General features: G+C 53.6%; 1 protein-coding gene and 1 pseudogene across 1 annotated transcript; one reads left to right on the top strand and one right to left on the bottom strand.

Annotated features, from left to right (window-relative positions):
- Positions 1 to 1,358: 1,358 nt before the first annotated feature.
- On the bottom strand, positions 1,359 to 10,755 carry LOC125685963 (E3 SUMO-protein ligase RanBP2-like; annotated as a pseudogene).
- Positions 10,537 to 19,895, top strand: LOC125686051 (coiled-coil domain-containing protein 81-like). The gene is made up of 12 exons (XM_048929711.1): positions 10,537 to 11,218; positions 14,823 to 14,884; positions 15,436 to 15,589; positions 15,832 to 16,088; positions 16,434 to 16,504; positions 16,887 to 16,966; positions 17,088 to 17,199; positions 17,559 to 17,679; positions 18,250 to 18,387; positions 18,686 to 18,828; positions 19,037 to 19,162; positions 19,266 to 19,895. Exons 2-12 carry the CDS (start codon positions 14,870 to 14,872, stop codon positions 19,384 to 19,386), a joined length of 1,338 nt encoding a protein of 445 aa, XP_048785668.1. The 5' UTR covers positions 10,537 to 11,218; positions 14,823 to 14,869; the 3' UTR covers positions 19,387 to 19,895.
- Positions 19,896 to 20,062: the final 167 nt, after the last annotated feature.

Below are 20,062 nucleotides of genomic sequence, written 5' to 3'. Positions count from 1 at the left end.
GAGCATTTAGTAGTGAAAACGGTGATAAACTGGACTCATACTGGGAACCCACGTCAGGAAAATAAAAATCTGTTTAAAAATTACAAAACTTCTGCATCTGATTTGTTTCTAAAGGTCTGTGGCACTGTATCATCCTACTGATCCTGAAACATCACCAGCACAAAACACACACTTGACAGGAAATCTGGTGTCGAAGTGGATAAGTAGTTAATATTTCACGTGCACATTCTAAGATACCACTCTCAGTTTTGTGATGCATTCTAAGACCTTTTCCTCATAAAAGACACTTCGCTTACTCCATCTCAGCAGGAAAGCTTTAGGAACCAAACCCTGCACATCCCTCCCAACTTTCATTCCATTTTCATCATTACCAGTGACAGAAGGAAGGGTGAAGACCCACCTGCCAGCATTCTTGACAAATCCAATACCTGCCAATACCTGTTGGCAGATATCACAGCAGAAGCACTCTGGATACCAGCGGTTGTTTATAGCAGTCACACAACCAAGAATGAACTCACCTGTAGGAAACACAGTAACAGGATGTAAAATGCCCTGCTACACAAAGTTAAAAGAAGCCTGCAGCTGAATCGCTAGAATTACGTCCTCGCTTTTGCCTTGCTCTTCTTCTAGAAAAGGACACTCTTGAATTGTCGTTCACACAGCGTTGGCTTCTACTCTGCTAGGTCTATAATCAAGCCTTGAAAGGGCTCCATACTCAAAGCACAACAGAACTGAGTTTGGGTGGCCTTGACCCTACTGCGAGAAAACTCCTGCAGTCAAAGTACAGTAGGATACAGAGATACACAGAGATGCAGCAGGAGAATGCACCTGCTAAACAGCAAATCCAACACGCACACCAATTTCTGATCTACCACAGAGTCCTGTCCTGGGAGGCACTGAAAAATGAGAAAACTACCATTTCCATTCTCTGCTGCACAGCCATGCCAAACACACACGCTGTTCTCTGCACGCACGCTGCAGCCAAGGCCCCTGAGCAGAGCAAACGCTGCCTACAACACGTCGGGAGCTCCGCTTCCTGCTGCTGCCAAAGGCTGAAAGCTGGCTCTCAAGAGCCCACAAATCAAACAGCTGTCAAAGAGGAGCGATCAGGCAGATAACAGCATGAACAAAATGAAGTCTCACATGCAGGCTGTGGCGTTCCCATGAAGTCACAGCTGTCCAAGAATAAAACGTGATCGTCTCTAGAAGTGTCGGGAAAGCTTGAGGCATCGCTGCTGACAGCAGCCCTGCTGATTTTGGCTACTCTCACTACAGTCAAAAACCGGAAAAGCCCACTTTCAGGCAGGATCCATGCGCTGCTGCAGCCCAGGTGGGTTTTTTCTCTCCGTGAAAAGCCTTCACATTAAGCTTACCTGACATAGGAAGTCACTAACTATCCTGTGAAACGTGGTACTCTTGAATCCACGAGCCTTTCTCCCCGGTGCACAGGGCCCTGAACTTTTCAGCCGTTCGAGGGACAATGTGTGAAAGCAGCTCCGTGGCTGTGTGTCCTGAAGGTTCATCGCTGGCAGAAACGTCAAAATACACAACAACAGGGCTGGTGTCCTTTGACAGCTCCGCTGCCAGAGAGAGCTGGCCCTTCTGCAGCTCTGACAAGCTTTGCTGGCATTCTTCAATCTCCTCTCGAAAGAATCAGCCAGTTCTTGAACTTCTCATCTGACCGCAACTCGCTCTACTTCCACTTCACCGTCTGAAAACAAACCCAAGAAGAGATTTCCTTAGCTCTACTCACTGCAGCCAGAGATCAGCAGCTTTTGTTCTGTAGGATCTCCAGGGTAAAACAAAGCCAAACAAACTGCAGGAGAGACCGAAAAGAACTGTAAAAACCACCCAACCGACTCACCAGCATCACCTGTAGCTGTCCAAATTCAAACAGTTTGATGTTTCAGAGGGCAAGGAGTTCATTTCTGTGGCGATGACATGCTTTGCACGCACCTCAACAACTTGGTCCCTTCTCATGAGGGTCCTGGAATACTTCTGCTGTGTCCGGAAGAGGACCTTCAGCTCTCCAAGAGCGCGCTCCTTCCGCTGAGCAGCATCTCTGGCCCAGCTGTAAAGTTCTGCCCTCTCTTTGAAGACAATTCCTTCACATTCTTCTCCAGACTTTACCTCCACCTAAAACACAGCACAGTAATGCGTGATTTCCCCAGAAGCTGTTGTCACCTACAGCACTGTTACAATTCTGACATCAGATAATGCAGAATTATTCAGTGTTTTCCTTTCTTCAGTGGCTTTGTACCCTCAGCTCGACACTCATCATGCACTGAAGTGAATGAAAAGCCCTGCCTTCTCAAAATCACAGAATCACAGATCACAGAATCACAGAATCACCCAGGTTGGAAGGGACCCCAAGGATCATGTAGTTCCAACCCCCCTGCCTAGCAGGGCCACCAAACATACACATTCAGATCAGGTTGCCCAGGACCCCGTCCAACCTGGCCTTAAACACGTCCAAGGACGGGGCATCCACAACTTCCCTGGGCAGCCCGTTCCAGGGCCTAACCACTCTCCTAGTAAAGAACTTCCCTCTAACATCCAACCTAAATCTTCCCTCCTTCACTTAAAACCATTTCCCCTAGTCCTGCTGTTGTCAGCCCTTTTGAAGAGTTTACTCCCCTCCTGGGTGTGGGTTCCCTTCAGGTATTGATAGGCTGCAATGAGGTCACCCCGCAGCCTTCTCTTCTCCAGCCTGAACAAGCCCAACTCCCTCAGCCTGTCCTCATAGGGGAGGTGCTCCAGCCCCCTGATCATCTTAGTCGCCCTCCTCTGGACCCTTTCCAAAATCTCAATGTCTTTCTTGTACTGAGGGCTCCACACCTGGACACAGTACTCCAGATGGGGCCTCACAAGAGCCGAGTAGAGAGGGACAATCACCTCCCTGTCCCTGCTGGCCACCCCTCTCCTGATGGAGCCCAGGATCCCATTTGCCTTTCGAGCTGCCAGAGCGCACTGCTGGCTCATGTTCAGTCTCTCGTCCATCAGGACCCCCAGGTCCTTCTCTGCCGAGCTGCTTTCAAGGACTGCTCCTCCCAGCCTCTACAGGTGCCTGGGGTTCTTCCGGCCCAAATGCAAAACCCTGCACTTTGCCGTGTTGAACCTCATTAGGAAGAGCCCAACAGGTTCCAGCGTTTGAAATTCATTTTAGCAATGCAACACTGCCTGCACCACGCTGCACAGGAAGTTGTTTGATTTTTAAGCTATCCAGTGTGCTGGCCACAATTTCCCTGTCTGCAGCAGCTGTACTACCGATGAGCTCTGAGCATATGAAATTCCAGAAGATATGACACAGCGACTGAACAGAACTTATTTCACATCTCTTCTGGGCTCTTCTGAGCTGCACTGCAGCTTTTGGGTGCTTCAGCCACTCCCGGTTTTTCCTGCTCTGCTTTCTGAGATGTTGAAATTCCATCAGCGCTCTTTCCTGGAGGATTAAAGCCGAATCCAAAGAGGGAACCAATGGCAGAGGTATTGCCAGATGGGAATGTCTTTTCATTACTGAAAACGCTCTTGACACATTCAGACCTAAATACAAACTTTGGAGCAGAAACCATGGTTTTTCTTGGCGTTTCAGAGGTGCTTAAAGCCTCTGAGGCCTCTACAGCAGCATCAGAACCATCACCACCATGGCTGAGGTCACTTTGTTCCCTGGTAGCTTCCTCCAGCACAGCTACAGAGTTCGCACCACAAGGAGATGCTTTGGCTGCGTTCGTACCAGAAACATGAGGTGTTATCCACGTGCCTTTCTCACAGGTGTGTTCACTCTTGTCCCTGTTTGCTGTTTCTTGAGATTGGAGTGTAACTCCACCACCTGAGGGCAGTTCATTTTTGTCTTTTCCATCCATGTTTGTCAAGTCTGCTGTACGCTCCTTGGGTGGATCATCTTTCTTAGCGCAATTTGTATTGCACTCCTCTATGCCAAATTTAAATCCGCCTGGAGGCATCCACACTGAGAAGTTACATCTTCCCTCTGCAGGCTTCGCTTCAGCATCTGCCAGATTCTGAGAGGTACACGCTGGGGTTTTCCCATCGAGTTTAAAGGAAACTTCTTGAAGAGATACTGCTGAACGAGTTTTGTTTGCGTTCTGCAGGGCAACACATTTTGGGGCAGTGGGTTCATTTCTCACTGAAGAGATGTTACAGTCCCACTGCCCTTCCTTTTTCACAAAGGCGGATCCTAATTTGTCCTGTGCGGCACCGACACAGGACTCTGCAGGTTTTAAAGCTGTGGGTGCAAACGCAGGTTTTGTAAAACAGCCTGGTTCAGGCAGAGGTGGATTTGCGCTCGCCTGGGGCAGGCCGTAGTTGTAGCGATCATCACCTCCACGAGGAGAAAGGATTCCAGCAGATGGAGCATCAAAACACACAGGTGCACCACAGGTGCCTTGAGGAAACACACCAGCACAAGTGCTGTGCAGGGGCGGCGCGTGGATCGCTTGTTGCTGAGCACGTCTACGTGCTGAGGTGCAGCTCCGTTCATGCCACAGACAGGTGCCTAAAGAAAAACACACCGTTACTTCCTCGTGCAAAAGGAGAAAAAGGGATCAGGGGGCTGAAGCCCATGCAACGTGCACTCTTCATAGCAAGGTGCACCTTAAAATTAGATCTCAACTCTCACCAGTTTAAACTGAAATCATACGTTCAAAACTTGGATGGTATCTGAACACACAGACTGGAGAGAAGCGTAAGTGAACTGACTCATTTCCTTCAGTATCAAAAAAGTCAAAACCAGCAAGTCCCCATACTACTGTGGGGAAAAGAACATCGCAGACAACGAGCAGAGGACATGTGCCAGCACGTTAAAAACATCTCTTGCTGGCTGTTTCTCCCAAATCCCACATCCCAAAGATCAGCTGATAATGGAACTTTCTGCCTGTCTCCAGCAGACCTCAAGTGCAGTAAATGCTCTCTAGGGAACCGCAGTTATACCCAGCTGCACACAGAATCACAACCAGCTGTTTTCAACAAAGCAGTAGAAATGGCTTGAGCAGATTCGTTTGTCCTCACCTCTGTTGGTGGTACATTGGTTGCAGCAGTTCTTCAAAGACACTGCGAGTCACAGCAGGTGACTGGCTACTGCAAACAGACGGGCCAGAGGTAGCAACTGAAAAGGAACACCAAGAAAAGGGTTTACATCCAGTTTTCATTTCTGACTTGAATGAACTTTCCCCAGGGACCAGTTTTACTCATTCATCTCAGAACACTGCAGAAAGGTTTTAAGAAGTCTCACTCTGTTTAGCTACGTGGTCAATTAAAAATTCAGCATCAACTTACCCTTCCAAGGAGCTTCACAAACATGTTGTGCTCTCCCATAACCATCTGACACAGGATCTGCTCCACAGCTTTCAGCAGGCCAGCGATGAGATGGCACGCTTACACTGCAACTGTTACGTTTCATTTCCCGTGTTTCATTCTGTTAAAGACAGGGTTTCAATTAAGAGAATGGAAACGTATGAAACACAGGTATGTGGGGAAAACCCAAGGAATGATCCCTACGCTCCTTTGCTATTTAAAAGCACGTTCAAGATCTGAGACAAAAAAAAAGAAGAGTTAACTGCTGCAATAATCCACGATCTGCCCATGCTTTACAAAACCGAGACTGTTCCTTGAAGCTAGAAATAAACCCAGAGCCAAGATGACAACAGCTAAGCTGAAGAAAGCACAACTTTCTGCACACACAATCCTCAGGATTACTTCCTATATCTGAGTACCAAATTACAGTTTGTAGGCAACAAAGTTTCACTCTTGCCCTGAATTTAAGCGGATGTTTATAGCAGTTCTCTTCACTGAGTTAAGAGGCAGCCTGGCAAGTGAAGCTTAGTTCAATGCTTGGGTCACAAAGTACTTACCAGAACAAAAAGATCAACTGTTCTGCATCCAGTATAGTGACAAAAGCTGTTTACCTTTAAAGCTTCCACTTGCTGACACAGCTTTTGAAGTAAGGACTTGTGATCTTCTGCCCACTGAAGGAGAGTCTGAGCAAAGGCTTACTGAACTTGGATTTTCTTACACAAAAGGAACACTTCCCCAAAAGAGTAACCGGCTAATATACCTGGTAGGTGTTAGTTGGTGAGAAGAGAACTTCTTGGGTGATGGAACTGCATCTTTCACTTCCACGTGCGCAGCTCGTGAGATGTTTCTGGAGGCAAGACTTCCCTCCTCACCGTTCTCCCCAAGCTCCCGGATCACTGCGTTCAGCATTTCCGTCACAGCTCTAACAGATAGCGGCAGCTAGAAATTGATTGGAAACGCAAGTCGTGAGGGCAGTTCTTCCTCAGAGCAAGAGACTGCGTCCTGATCTACGGCTGAACAGTGCACACGGCTTTCTGCAGAAACTCTGGGTGCTTTTGTTGTTGTTTTCCCCCAGGAAAGCCCTACATCTGTTAACATTAACTAAGAGGACCATTCACACAAGCATTAATTCCTTTACTTACTTGGGCAGCTACTGACGGGTCAGTGGAGCTTTCCTCAATCATCTTCATCAGGCAGTGCTGCCTTTCAACAAGACAGGCTTTGCGTTCTTCTTGTTCCTCTGGTAGCACACCATCACTCTCAACCTCCTCTGCCTTTCTTTGACACAGCTAAGTAACAGCATATCGATCAGGAAGAATTGGTCAGAACGCAAGTGACAGAAAAGCATTCTGAGGGAATGCAATTCACAAACTTACAGTGCATAGGTTCCAGTACGAAACCGCATTGTTAACAGCTTCAAAGGCTAATAAAGCATCATCAGTTTTGCCTTCAGCTGCACCCAGCATTGCAAAAGCCACACGTGCCTCTTCTTCACAGGCTGCAACCTGGAGGACCTACAACCAAAGCCACAGACAAGTCACACACAACACAGTGTGGACACCTGGAACAGTCGGTGTAAGACTGTAAGCATCCAGTAAGTAGGCAGACAGGAGGAGGTTAAGACTATGCCTGGTTTCCCTGTATGACAGGAAAGCAGCTTTTCAGAAAGCTGGTACTAAGGCAGTTCAGTGTCCTCCAATCACAGAGTTTTAAAACTCCGAGGAGTTCAACAGAAAGATACTACCAAATCTCAGCATTAGCAGTACAGTGACAAAAAAATAAGACAACCACCACCCATCAACACACAAAGCCAACCAAAACAAAACACCAACCAAACAACCATTCGCATGCAAGCCCGCGACGTACAACCCCTCTTACTCTCCTCTTTGAATATCCATCAGTACCTGGATGTCCACACCATGGAAATGCTTGAAGAGAGGATCAGCAGGTTCAGGAATACTTCTGTGCTTTTTGATAGTTTTCAACCTAAGCAGAATTTCCTTCCAGTAGCAGACGCTTCTTCCAATAGATTCCTTCTGGTCGCACGAGTTCAGGCTAACGCCCTGTTGAGGAAGAGAAATTCAAACTGTCACAGAAAATCCCAATAAAATGTCATTCTTACTTTTTCTTCTCTGATGCAGTTGTTTTCTCGAGAAGTTTCAAGAACTTTTCTCTGACACTTGGGACGTATTTCAGAAGGTCTCTCTATAGTCACAGAAAGCAACATGGGGAGAAAACAACGTTGCTTTTACCTGTGCCGTTCAGAGTCGTGAGGTAGAGAGTACTTGTCAGGCAAGGTGGTTGCTCCAGTCATGCCACCAAAATCAGCAGCACTTCTCAATACTACATTCTCATCTGATTTTATTTAGCCTGTTACCTTTGCACATCAGAGAAAAACAGACGGTACTTATTTACAGACAATCTTAACTTACTGTTGCTTGCAGGCTTCTTGCCCAGTGTATAATTAAGGCAGGTGAAGGCCGTGTCTCTCCAGGGCTCACACAGTACTCAATCCACGCTGTACAAGAAGCTTCACCGTGGCTGCCGAGTCCGGCCTGAATGTCAACAGAAACATTCCTCAGTTAGCATTCCCTCTTTTCCATCTGCTCACACGTCACTTGTTTGATGAACACAACAAGCAGCTTTAGTCCTAAGCCAGTACTTTACAAATGCAGTATCAGAAACCATAAAGCCCGTTTTTACAAAGCTCTTCACCATCTCACACCCCTGCAGCAAAAAGCCTTGAACGTTCAAACAAAAGGAACTGGTTTTATGCAGCCCATGGCAATCTATTCAGAAGCCCTCTAGAAGGTTGCTTCCAATATTTCCAAACTGAAGAATTCCTACGTTGTTTTTTTCTGCATGAGAGTACACACAGCATCCCACCAGGACCTTTGCTTCTCAGTACAGTTCTGTTTGCACAGCAGCAACGGTAAGCAAGGAGGTTGATGTGTGCCACGCTGAGTGCTGAACTTCTCTTGCAGTTCTAAGTTGCTAGTGAACACCATCCCGAGGAAAAAATCCTGCTTTGGTAAAAACAAACAAACAGAAGGAATTAGGGACCAAAAACCCGGCATTTAAATGCATTTAAGAACTTGGGAAGCTTGCTTACTTCAGGGACCAGCAGGCAAACAGACTCAGGAGCACCTGTTTCCAGTCTCGATGTCTCGTGGGCGAGTGAAAAAGTTGTTGTAACGATCTGCGCAGTGGGAATAACACTGACACAGAATTCCACTGCAAGCCAAGCCACGCGAGGTGCTGGAGACTACAGCTGTGCATCCGAACAGCACCTGTGCAACAACAAGGGTTGTGAGAAGCTAGGGTCTGCGTCCGAGTTAGGAAGACCTGCATCTGATCAGAGCTGGGTTTCACTGCTAGAGGAGCGAGCTCTGAACGTTTCTCCCATCAAAGCACTTCCCCACCAACCTCCTCCCACCTGCTCGCCTCTGTCTAACAAGCTGCAACTAAGAAGTTCCAAGTAAGATGCTGCTTTCTTCAAGTAACTTCTGCACCTGTTCACATTACACAAATAACTCCTGCAGAAGCAACAGCTACTTCACAGAAGGGCGCAACCAAAGTACATTGGCACTTGTCAGTGGTTTTGACAAAGCACAGAATGGAGATAACATCACACTTCTCTAACAAGGAAAATCTTTGGCCTACGAGCAAGAAGCACAAACCGTTTTTTAAATGGTGCGTTATGTATTTCAAAACATGATGAACAAACTTCTTCAGAGAGGCCGCAGTAGCAGAAACTTCTATTTTATATATAAAACAGATGCACAAATATAACACACATACAAAGAGAAAGGGCCATAAGCCTCATTGCTTTGCACCCTGAATAGTCTACATGTTTCCGACCACTAACAGCCAAGTAGGAGGCCACCAGCATTCTACTCTTGTTACGCTCAAATTCAAAGCCAGACTTCATCATCAGGTTAAGCTTAAAAAATGGGAAGACCTCATTAGTTCACAACTCATGCTGGAATTATTTCACTTTCATGCCTCTAACCTGTGTTCATAGATGACACATAAATAAGTACGGGCCTTCCTGTCAGCCCTTACCAGCGTACAAGCACACAAAGCTCAACAGGCAGCTTCAACTGGAAATGAATCAGAACAGACCAGAAGACAACAGTGTGGAAGCAGGAAGTATGTGAGAAATTCTTCAGAACCTGGCATGATGACGCTGCCTCTCCGCTGCAGCTGAAGGTGAAACTTCTTGCAAAGCACCCTCTCATTAGGGGAACGATGAACAGCTATGACAGACACTGGTCTGTTGCTGCAAATGAAGCACTTGGAGAAGAACCTCTGATACAGAGTCACGTGTATGCGGAGTTTAAGCAGCACCTCTCACCAATATCGTGTTCAGTAACTTCTCCTTGCTCTGGTGCCTGGGGACTGACATCTCCCACATCATCTGTGCCGAGAAAAATCTCTCTTTAGAAGCTCCACTCCCAACGAGGCTTTCAAACAATGTAAATAAACCACTTTTGTTTGCAAAAGATTCCACAATCTCTTTCAAGAAGTCTTCCTTGCCGTGGCTTCAGTTCAGCAGCACATGACCTAGAGAAACATGGTGTCACATAAGAACACTCAAACAAGGACAACAATGTTTGATGCAGTGGGTTGTTCCTGCTGCTTCAGGCTGGGAAGCAAGATTTCCCCTTATGATATTTGCAAATTTCTAACTTACACTCTCCCTGTAATTAAGCCACTCTTTTAGCATATGGGCTGACAGCAGTCCCAAGGCATTTTCAAATCCAGTTCTCCAGAGTTACTGTGAATTTTTATTATAAGGGCACTGCAATTGTCTTCAAAATAAGTAGCTGTCAGTCTCATCTATTCAGGAACAATTCAGCCCGATGCCCATCGTTTTCTTTGTTTTCATCTACAGCCCATAGGATAGTGAAGACTGAAAATGTCTGCCTCAGCTTTACCATAAAAAAAAAAAAAAGAAAAAGAAAGAAAGAAAAAAAGAAAGAAAAAAAAGCAGCAAACCTGTTGGAACAAAGAAGGGAACAGAAGTGACAGGAAAAGAGCAGTATTTTCTTTTACACTTGGGACTAGCAGTGCGTACAAATAGTGTATTAGTAGGCAGAAACCAGCAGACTAGGAGACACTGAAAGTCAAATTCTATCTTAACGCCCTGGAGACAAAAAGAAAAAGCACAAAAAGAGCACTCAACTGCAACCACTGCAGGCACAAACTGAACAGGGACTTACATGGAAACTGTTCAGGTAACACCAGGCTGCGAGTTCACACGCATCTCTCCATCGTGCCGCGCTGCTCTGGGCTGTTTCCAGCAGGAAAGTTCCAGCACGCACGTAGAAGTGTCCCGCTCCGCACAGCGCCGGCCTCGGGCCGGCATCGCGACCGCCGCCTGGAGCGCGACATCAAGGCGCCCGCGGAGCCGCTCGTCTCCAGCGAGTTCCCCAGCGCCATCGCCGGGCCGCGCCGCCCGCCGGACGCCCCGCTCCCCCACCTGCCGGCGGCCGCCAGCCCGTGCTCGCCGCTCTCCAGGAAGCACGGAGCGGAGCGGAGCGGGGCCGGGGCGGCGCGGGCTCGGCTTCGCTGAGGTCCCCCACGTCCCCGCAGCCGCAGCCGGGGCCCCGGAAGCGGAGCGATGGGGCCGGGGGGATGGCGGAGCCGCGAGGCTCCGCGCGGAGAAAGCGGCGCTCCGCCGCCCCGTGCCTCGGGGACGCCGGGAGGTCAGGGGAAGGCACGGCCGCCGGCCCCGTCCGTCCCCCGTCGGAATCCAGCTGTCCTCGGTAGGCGGAACCGAGCCGTCCTCCGTCGTTGCGGCGAGGCGCCGTCCCCGCTGAGTGACGTCATCAGCCCCGCGACCCGAGCAGGAGGCGGCCGTGCGGAGCAGCCGGGCCTCCGAGAGCCGCCTCGGCTTCTGCAGGTGGCTGTTCGGGGGGCATCGGGGCGGGGGCCGGGGTTCAGGTGCTGCAGGGGCCGCGTGCCGCTCTGCGTTGGCCTCGTGCCGTCACTGTGGTGCTCGGGGTTCCGCTCGGCGGGGGCGGCTGCCCTGCGTCTCCCCGCCTCCCCCACCCCGTGCGTTTCACTGCCCTCCTCCCCTCCCCCTGCCACGGATCGCCCACAACCCCCCCCGTCCCTCTGTGTGACCCCCGGGGTTGCGCCTCCCTCCCTCTTTTTCCCCCTTCCGTTTCCCCCGTTCTGATCCCTGTAGTCCTCTTCCAGCCCTCCCCTCTGCGCCTCCCCCATTCTGACCCCCAGGGTCCACCTATCTGTCCCCCCGCCCTCCCGATCCCTCCCCTGTACCCCGTTCTGATCTCTAATGTCCCTCCACCCCGTCACGAGTCTCCCCATTCTGTGCTCTAGAGTCCCCCCACTTTCCCAGTCCCCTCTATCTGACCCCCAGAATCCCCTCTCCTCCTCCCGGGTACCCCCACTCCATTTCCCCCATTCTGATCCTTAGAGTCTCCCATCACCCCCCATTACCTTCTCTTTGGCCCCCAGGGTCCCGTGTCCTCCTTGCTCCCCCCACCTTCTGACCCCTTTTTCTGACCTCTGGAGTCCCCTGTACCCCCTGTGTGCTCCTCCCTGACCCCTGCAGTCAGTTCCCCCATTTTGACCTCCATTCCCCCCCAACCGGACTCCTTTTCTGCCCAATAGAAGCCCCCCGCAACCCCTGGCTCTCTCCTCCCACCCCTTCCTCCCTCCAGCCCCAGATGCGCTTTCTGCCTTGCAGAGGCTCTGTTCACCCCTTTCCCTTCCACAACCCACTAAATTCCCCTCCAACTCTTTTTCAACCCCATAGGCACCCCACTCCTCTCTTCTCCCCCCCAATACTCCCCTGAGGTCTACCCCAGACTCCCACCCCATAGAAGCCCCCCACAACCTCCTCACCACTCCTGGACCCCCTTTCCTCCCTGTAGAGACCCCACTCCTTTTTTTTTTCTCCTCACAATCCTCCATCCACTCCCAGACCTGCCCTTTCTGCCCTACAAAAACCCCTTTTCCCCCTTTCAACTCCTCAAGTTGCCCTCCACAATATTCCCCTCCACAATGTACCCCTCCACCCCCAGACCCTCCTTTCCACTCACAGAAGCCTCTTTCTCCTCTTTTCCCCCTCACAATCCCCTCTCCACCCCCAGGTCCCCTTTCCACATCACAGGGCTTCTAGCCCACCACAATCCCCCAGTTTCCCTCTTCCACCCTTTCTCCACCTCCAGACCCTCTTTCCACCTCTAGAAGCCTCGCTAGCCCCTTTTCTCCCTCCCGCAACCTCCCCTATCCACCCCTGGAGTCATGCAGAAGAATCTGCAGATGTCCTCGAGGGGTTTGGGGCATGCGGGGGTGTTCCCAGGTGGGTCCAGGGGGATCCATGGGTTCATCCTGAAGGGTCTGGAGATGTCCCAGTGGGGTCTTGATGTCCAGGGGGTCTCCAGGATGCTCCCAGGGATCCCTTGAAGGATCTGGAAACTCCGAGGATGGGCCCAGGAGCTCTGAGGAGTCTCTAGGATGATCTGGAGATGTCCCACCAGTAGCCCCTATGGCCCCATAACCACTACAGCCTCATCTCATAGCCATCCCATATCCTTATCCCACACCTTTATCCCATCCCATATCCATCGCATCCACCCCATAGCCATCTCAAACCCATCTCGTATCCCTCCCTCCATACCTCGTCCCCATCCCCCACCCCATTCCCATCCCCAATCCACGTCCCCACAGATCCTCATTGCAAACAGGGCTCCCCAGTGGCTGCGGGTCTGGCTGATGGCAAAGTGCTGGGGCAGGTGGTGATGCACCTTTCTCCATCGCTGAGCTCACATGGCCATGAGTAGGCCCACTGCCTTGCTTATTGCCTTGTCTGTTAAGCTTCTCTCCTGGCTACAGAGGCTGCCAGTAAATACTATTGCTCGTGTTACGTTGTCATAGGCAATAAAATAAGCCTGTCCCAAAGACATTGGTGTCTTTGTTCTCCCTGTTGAGCCCATGGATTGGCACAACAGCGTCAGCACGCGATGGGCACAAAACTTGGACATCAGCAACGGGACTTGAAAGGCCAGCATCAGGAACGTCTCTTTTGGAGAGAGGCTGAGAGACTGGGGCTCGTTGAGCCTGGAGAGCAGAAGGCTCTGGGGAGACCACGTGGCTGCCTTTCAGCACACGGGGCCTCACAGATCACCCAGTTCCAACCCCCTGCTGCGGCCAACAGTGAGATCAGGCTCCAGGTCAGGTTGCGCAGGGTGCCACCCAGCCTGGACCTGAACACCCCTCAGGACGGGGTGCGCACAGCGTCTCTGGGCAGCTGTGCCAGCAGCTCACCAGCCTCAGCCTGTGTGACACATGGCAGGTTCTCGTGCCGTTTGCCGAGTAAAGAACAGCAATGGTCGATATTTCAACCTCACCTGGTGTGCGTGTGCCTGTGAATGCACAGGTTTCTGTTTATTAGGCAGACAGCTGCTCTTACCGAGCCATTAAAGTTAGGCTTGCCTTCCTGCGTACCGTAATTCAGTAAGCTGAGCGGAACTGCTCCTGGAAGAGAAGCTGCCCTCTCCGTGCCGGTGACCTAACAGAGCTCCAGGTGACACGAGCTGATGTCACAATGCCTAACAGAGCTCCAGGTGACACAGGCTGATGTCACAATGCCTAACAGAGCTCCAGGTGACACGGGCTGATGTCACAATGCCATGCGCTGCATCACAAGCAGATCTTCCCCGGGGCAGCGGCAGGGCCGGCACTTCCCTGCAGGGCCTGGGCGCTGCTGCAGCACTGCTCAGGGGCTCTGTCCTTCTGCGACCAGGAGTCGATTCCGGGGCAGCCAGGCTGCTCTGGGTGACCCTCACTGACGCGTGGAGGAGCAGGGGCGCTTTGCAGAGAATTGTTGGTTGGTTGAGGAGCCTTGTTGGCGGAGGGCATCCTTAGTTCTGAACTGAGGCTGTCGGCAAGCCGCATGGAAGGCTGCTGGACTGTGAGCGTCAGCTCAGAGCTGGCCTACGCGTTCCCAACGCTGCTGGAACTCTCTGCTGAAGGTAAGGCTGTCCGGACCCCCTTCCCAAGGCATCGCGCGGGGCTGCTGGCTGTCCAAAGCCGCAGCTCCTGCTCTCTGTGCTTGGCTGGACGTGGCTGGGGGCTGTTGCGAGAGCCCTGCCCAAGGGTCCCGCTGGGCTCTGGGGACCACGTGGCAGCCAGGTCCCGAGAGCAGAGCTGCCCAGAGCCCCCGCTTCCTTTAGGCATGCTCGGTCCCCTGTGATAGGGCAGTCCGAGGCCAGGTTTCCCTGGCAGACGGTGTTTCCGTAGGTTGCAGCTCTGGGAGGAAAGGCATCCTGTGTCCCAGAGGCTTCCTATGTCCCCGTTTCCCCCTGGGGCTCCGAATAAGGCTGAAATCGGAGCAAAGCCCAGCTCTGGTAGCCATGGTGGTGCTTTTTTGGGGTGTGTGCGTGTGCCTGCACCGATCGCTGTCTGTGTGAGGAGCTTGCCAAGCAGCTGTGAAGAGGCTGGCCTGGAGCCTGACTTGTCTTTTCTTTCCTTTGCAGAGATTGTGGCAGTCTGGGACGCTGTGTCTGATTACATCCTGGAACAGATGAAGCTGGACAAGGTGGGCTGGTGTGCTGGTGACCCTCGCCCTGGAGAGGGGTTCAGTCCTGCCCAGAGTGTGGGCCCCGCAGAGCAATCCCTCCCTGAGCACCACACTGAGCAGCACGCTGAGCCCAAGCCGGGTGCCCAGAGCGGCTTGTTGGCCAACTGGGAGGGAAAGCCAAGGCCAGAGCTGCTCTGAGCAAACGTTTGGCACACGCAGGGGCTTCACTCTGCCCTGGTCAGAACGGGGAGAGCAAAGGGAGAAATGGGTGGGGGGTTTTTCTGGCCCTGTGCCGAGGATAATCCTTGGGATCGGTCCCAGGCTTCAGCCCTGTGCTGTCCATGCCCGGGCTCTTCTCTAGCCGAGGGATGTTGGGAAATACTGTGCGGAGGTGACTGTCTTGCAGGGAGCACAGACTTTTCCAATGCTTTCCAGAGAGCCCCATCTCACTCCGCTGTCCATCAGGAGTGGGGAGGGTGGAGAGCAGTGACCCCACGCTCCTGATGTTCGTGGCTTTTGCCGCCCCTAAAGTACACGCTCGTCAGCCTTTCTGTCTTTTCCTTGTGCAGGGAGTCCTGATTCCGGGACTCGGGGTCTTTGCTGGGGTCCGAGAGCAATTCCACAGCAAAGAAGAGGCGCTTTCGGTTCTAAGGCCTGTCTTCCAGCTGGACATCGGGGTGCTGTGGCTGCAGGAACTCCAGTCTCCCAACGACATCATCCCTGGTGAGAAGGCAGCAGCCACCTTCCCCTTCCCGCCCCACGTCCGGCCGGCTGTGTTCTCCCTGCTCTTTGGAAACGGCCGGGAGCAGCAGAGAAGTGTCTGCAAAGCTCGGGGTGCAGCGCGAGTTCCTCCAGGAGGAACCGCAGCCCAAGAGCTGTTTCTCCAAAGCACCTTTTCTGTGGGATTTGGTTATGAATGCTGCATGGGCTGGCTGTGGCAGTGAGGATGTGCCTTCTCCTTGCAGACGACGTCAAGATTGAGCCGCTCAACTACCGGCAGCTCTCGCGAGCCTCCGGCGTCCCGCTGCACTTGGTGCCACGCTGCGTGCGGGAGAGCGTGCTCCTGTACTGTCACCTCCTGAGGAGCAGGGAGCCCGTCTCATTCGTGTTCAAGAACCTCGGCGTTATGACCTGCCAAGACGGCTTCCTCCTCATGAGGTTCTTCTGCAGCTGCGTTGAAACGCTGGAGAGCAATGCCCCCGTCCTCGCACTGATCCACACCGTAAGTTGAGGAGGTTGTGAGGTGCGCCGTCGGATCACCGCTGGCCAGCCTGGACGTGGCAGGCCAGTCCAATGCCTTTCCCCACGCTTGCCCCCACGGCTTTCTCCACTGGCAAAGAGATTTCCCGGATCTCTGCCCATGCAGAAAGCCTGGCAGTGCTCTTGCACGGCCTCGCTACTTTGCCATCCTGCTCCTTCAGAGCAGAACAAAGCTCTGATGTTCACGGAGGAGGCTTTGGTGGAGAGCAGCTTTCTCTTGGCATGGGAGCCAGGCTTGCTTCCTGTCAACAAGAGCCATGAAAAAATGTCCTTGGCAAGCCTCCAGCAGGTCTGTGTCCCTTTGCAGAGATTCTGGACAGACGATTCTGCTGACTTCGGGCCAGAGACCGCTGCCCATGGCATCCACGTGTTCCCGAGGTGAGTGCATTTCCTCTGCAGCACTTAGCTGGCCAGTAGACAGGCTTCCTTCCACCTCCTCCTTTGGGTCGTGCCCTGCTGGGTCTCCGTGCTCAGCCTCTAGTCGGGGAGAAATGCTGGAAAGTCTGGCTCCTGGTTCTCCACTGCTGCCTTTTGGCTTTTTGGGGAATCAGGGTTGTGTTTCTGGTGCCCAAGCTGTCCCGATTCCCCTCAGAGAGAATGGACTGCACGTGCAGAGGAATTTGGGCTACGTGTGCTGGTTTGGCATGGCCAGGAAGGAAAAGGGCGCCACGCTCTGCAGAGCACAGGGATAAATACCACCAACCAGCTGCGTGGGGCAGGAGGTCATCCTTCTTCAAGGGTTGTCACTCTCTGTTTCCAGGTTTCAGCTCACCGTGGAAAAGAGCAGAGCAGAGGCCGCCGCAGAAAAAAAAGCTGCCATACAGCGGAAGATGAGTAAAGGTGAGGAGCGGGTCCCAGCTGTAAGGAGGGGGGTCCTGTCCCGTGCCGGGTGACCGGATCCAGGTTCACGTGCCGTGCCCGTGGGGCTGCTCTGAAGAACTTCTTTCTCTCTTGGTTCCAGGGGTCTCTGCCGGCAGGCTGCTGCAGAGGCGGAAGACACTTCCCCCCTCCATGCTGCTGCAGCGCAAGCCGAGCTCAAGGCAGCAAGATGTGGCGAAGGAGCCTTCTGGCAGGTGAGGGCCTTGGGCAAAAAGAAGGAGATGCGTGCGCTCGTGTAGGAGCGGCCTCCCCTTTGGAGCTGCCAGCTCTCGGCACCCACAAAGGCTCCTGACACACGTGTGTCCTGGGGGGGCCGTTCTTTCCAGGGCGGCAAGCGCGCAGCACGATCGCCTGAGGCAGACACACCAGCTTTGTTCTACTCTGGTCCCCGGTCCCTGGGGGAGCTGAGTGCCGATCCCTTCCGATAGCAGAAGCTCTTCTCCCTTCAGGGGTCTCTCTGCTCTGCACCGGAGCCCATCTTGATGGCTGTGGGAGCACGGGGGAAATTGAGGTGCCCCGGGCTCCTGCAGACTCCTCTTATGTCTGTTTGCAGTGCGCTCCCGCCGTGTGCAGGCAGCTCCCGTGGGACAAAGAAAGCGGGACAGAAGGAAACATCTGCTGCCCAGACCAGCGCTGCACTCCCTGCCACCGAGGAGTCTAAGAGAGCACTGCAGGTATCGGCTCTGCCTTGCTGCAGGGACTGTGCTGCTTGAGACTGCACCAATGATAGGACGGTAGAATCCTAGGAAAGTTTGGGTAGGGAGGGGCCATTCAGACCGCCTGGTTCCAATCCCCTGCTGCAGGCAGGGACACCTGTCTCTAGACCGGGTTGCTCTAAGCCCGACCAGCCTGGCCTTGAGTGCTTCTGCAGGGAGGGAAGCAAAAGCCTCTGTGTGTGCAGTGATCTGGAGCACAGCCCTTCGGGTGCCACCGTTTCACATTTCTGTCCGCTCCTTCAGCTCCTCTTTGGTAGATGGAGGGTGCTGCACACTTTCCCCGTCTCTTCTCGCCTCCTGGCCTGCCACCTGCCACAGCACTGATTTTGAGCAGGGGCCGTGAGAGAGGAATACGGCCTCTGAGCCACGTTGGCCAGGAGTTGTAGATCCCGGCCTGCCTTTGGGGCCCCTGGTCCTTCAGGGGCAAAGCAGTGCCGACAGGCCGGCAGAGGCGAGGAGCAGGAGTGGGGAGCTGAAGGAAGGCCCCAGGGGCAGAGGCTGATCCTGTATGCTGCTGTGTCTCTGCAGGAGCTCCGCAAAGAGTCTGCCCTGTGGAAAGAAGCAGACCACACGTGGCCCATGCACCAACAGCAAATAGAGCGAGCACAGGCAGAAATGGCGGCATGGGAAGGCTGGAGCGCAGGGGAGGACCAGCATCCGCCCCAGGTACCGTCAAGGATCGACCCTGCTGGCAACAGCCGCTGAGCCAGGGTGCGAGCTCAGCAGGGCGCAGGGGGTGGGAGCGGGATGGGCGCCGTGCAGCATGGCAGGGGCTGGCCTGCTCCTCCCGGGAGGAGAGCTTGGCACGGCCCTGCAGGGAGAAGGGAAGGGCGGCGGGAGCCATGGTCCGGCAGGGACGAGTCTCCTGCTTGCCGGGGCCTGCTGCAGGGCCCTTGGCAGAGGGCCTCTGGGGAACAGCCCCGTGCTCCCAGCCGCTTTGCTGACAGCGTCTCCTCTTTGGCAGCTGCTGGCCAGGGAGAGAGTGCGTGTTCCACATCCTCCAGCCCAGCCCAGGAGACAGCAAGTGGGAAGGAGATGGAGGAAGGACGAGGGTCTGCTGCCGGGAAGTATAATGGGGACGACGACCAAGCTGACACTGCATGCTGAGTGAGTGTGTGTGGGCTCTGCCGGCTGCCTGAGGCTCTCGGGCAGCTGTGACTGCAGCTCAGGGACAGGCACGGCCCGGGCCAAAAACTGCTGGCGGGGCGCAAGGCTGGGGACACGTGGGGGGCAGCAGGGGGTGCGGGGCCGGGTGAGGGCAGAGGCAGGGGCGGCTCAGCGGAGCCCGAGGGATGACTTTCTCCTCCTGTTGCAGCCTCCTTTCCCCGCGAGCGGCTCAGGTGCTCCGAAGGTTGGAGCCGCACCTCCATCAGCAAGAGGTTTTTGCCGGCACAGCAGAAAGAAACCGGCAGAAGCTGGAGCAGAAGCGGCACCTCCTCCGGTGAGCTCCGTAGGCAGCAGATCCTGAGAGCCGGGCTGCAGCCCGGCCTGCACCACTTGCCTGCGCTCAGCCCTAACGCTCCGTGCTCTTCTCGCCTCCCTAGGGCTGAATGCTCGCACGGCTCCAGAGGGGAAGGTGCAGCCATCGGTGGTGACCGCGGTGGAGCTCTCGGCACGGGGGCTGGGAAGCCGTCCAGATTTCCACCTGTGAATGGAAGATCGTAGAAAACCAAAGACTCGTAGAACGGCCTGGGTTGAAAAGGGTCTCGAAGATCACCGCCACCGGGCTGCCCAGAGCCACATCCAGCCTGCCCTCGGATGCCCGCAGGGATGGGGCGTCCCCCAGCTCTCGGCAAGCTGTTCAGCACGTCACCACCCTCCGTGTGAAGAACGCCTGCTGACATCTAACCAAATTCTGCCCCCCTTTCACAGTTTAAAACCATTCCCCCTTGTCCTGTCACCATCCGGCCTCATCAACGGCCGTTCCCCCTCTACTCTACAGCCTCCCTTCAAGAACTGGAAGGCCGCAGTGAGGTCTCCCCGGAGCCTTCTCCTCACCAAGCTAAACAAGCCTGGTTCCCTCCACCTTTCTCGACAGGAGAGGTGCTCCAGGCCTCTGATCACCTTAGGGGCCCTCCTCTGCACTTCATCCAAGAGCTCTGCGTCTTTCTTGTACCGGGGACCTCAGTTTTGGATGCAGTATTCCCAATAAAAATGAATTGGCTTTATTTCCACTCAGTCTGCTGATGTCGTGTCTGTCGCCATCAACTGACGTGAGGAAGCTGGAGCCGTTTGGGTGGTTTGAGAGAGCAGTTTGGGTGGCAAGGAGAGCCGCTGCCAAGGCCCAGCAGGACCATGCTCTGCAAGAGCGGGTGCCCAGGACGGCAGCCATCTCTGCCGG

Source organism: Lagopus muta, chromosome 30, assembly GCF_023343835.1.
Source record: "Lagopus muta isolate bLagMut1 chromosome 30, bLagMut1 primary, whole genome shotgun sequence".
Taxonomy (NCBI): Eukaryota; Metazoa; Chordata; class Aves; order Galliformes; family Phasianidae; genus Lagopus; species Lagopus muta.
Note: the sequence above shows the minus strand (reverse complement) of the source record. Positions and strands in the feature narration are given on the sequence as shown.

Excerpts from the sequence above, each read along its gene's own strand:
- LOC125686051 (XM_048929711.1), top strand. Across the intron at positions 16,089-16,433 it reads TCCTCGCACTGATCCACACC|AGATTCTGGACAGACGATTC; the intron begins GTAAGTTGAGGA and ends GTCCCTTTGCAG. Across the intron at positions 16,967-17,087 it reads ACAGCGGAAGATGAGTAAAG|GGGTCTCTGCCGGCAGGCTG; the intron begins GTGAGGAGCGGG and ends TCTTGGTTCCAG.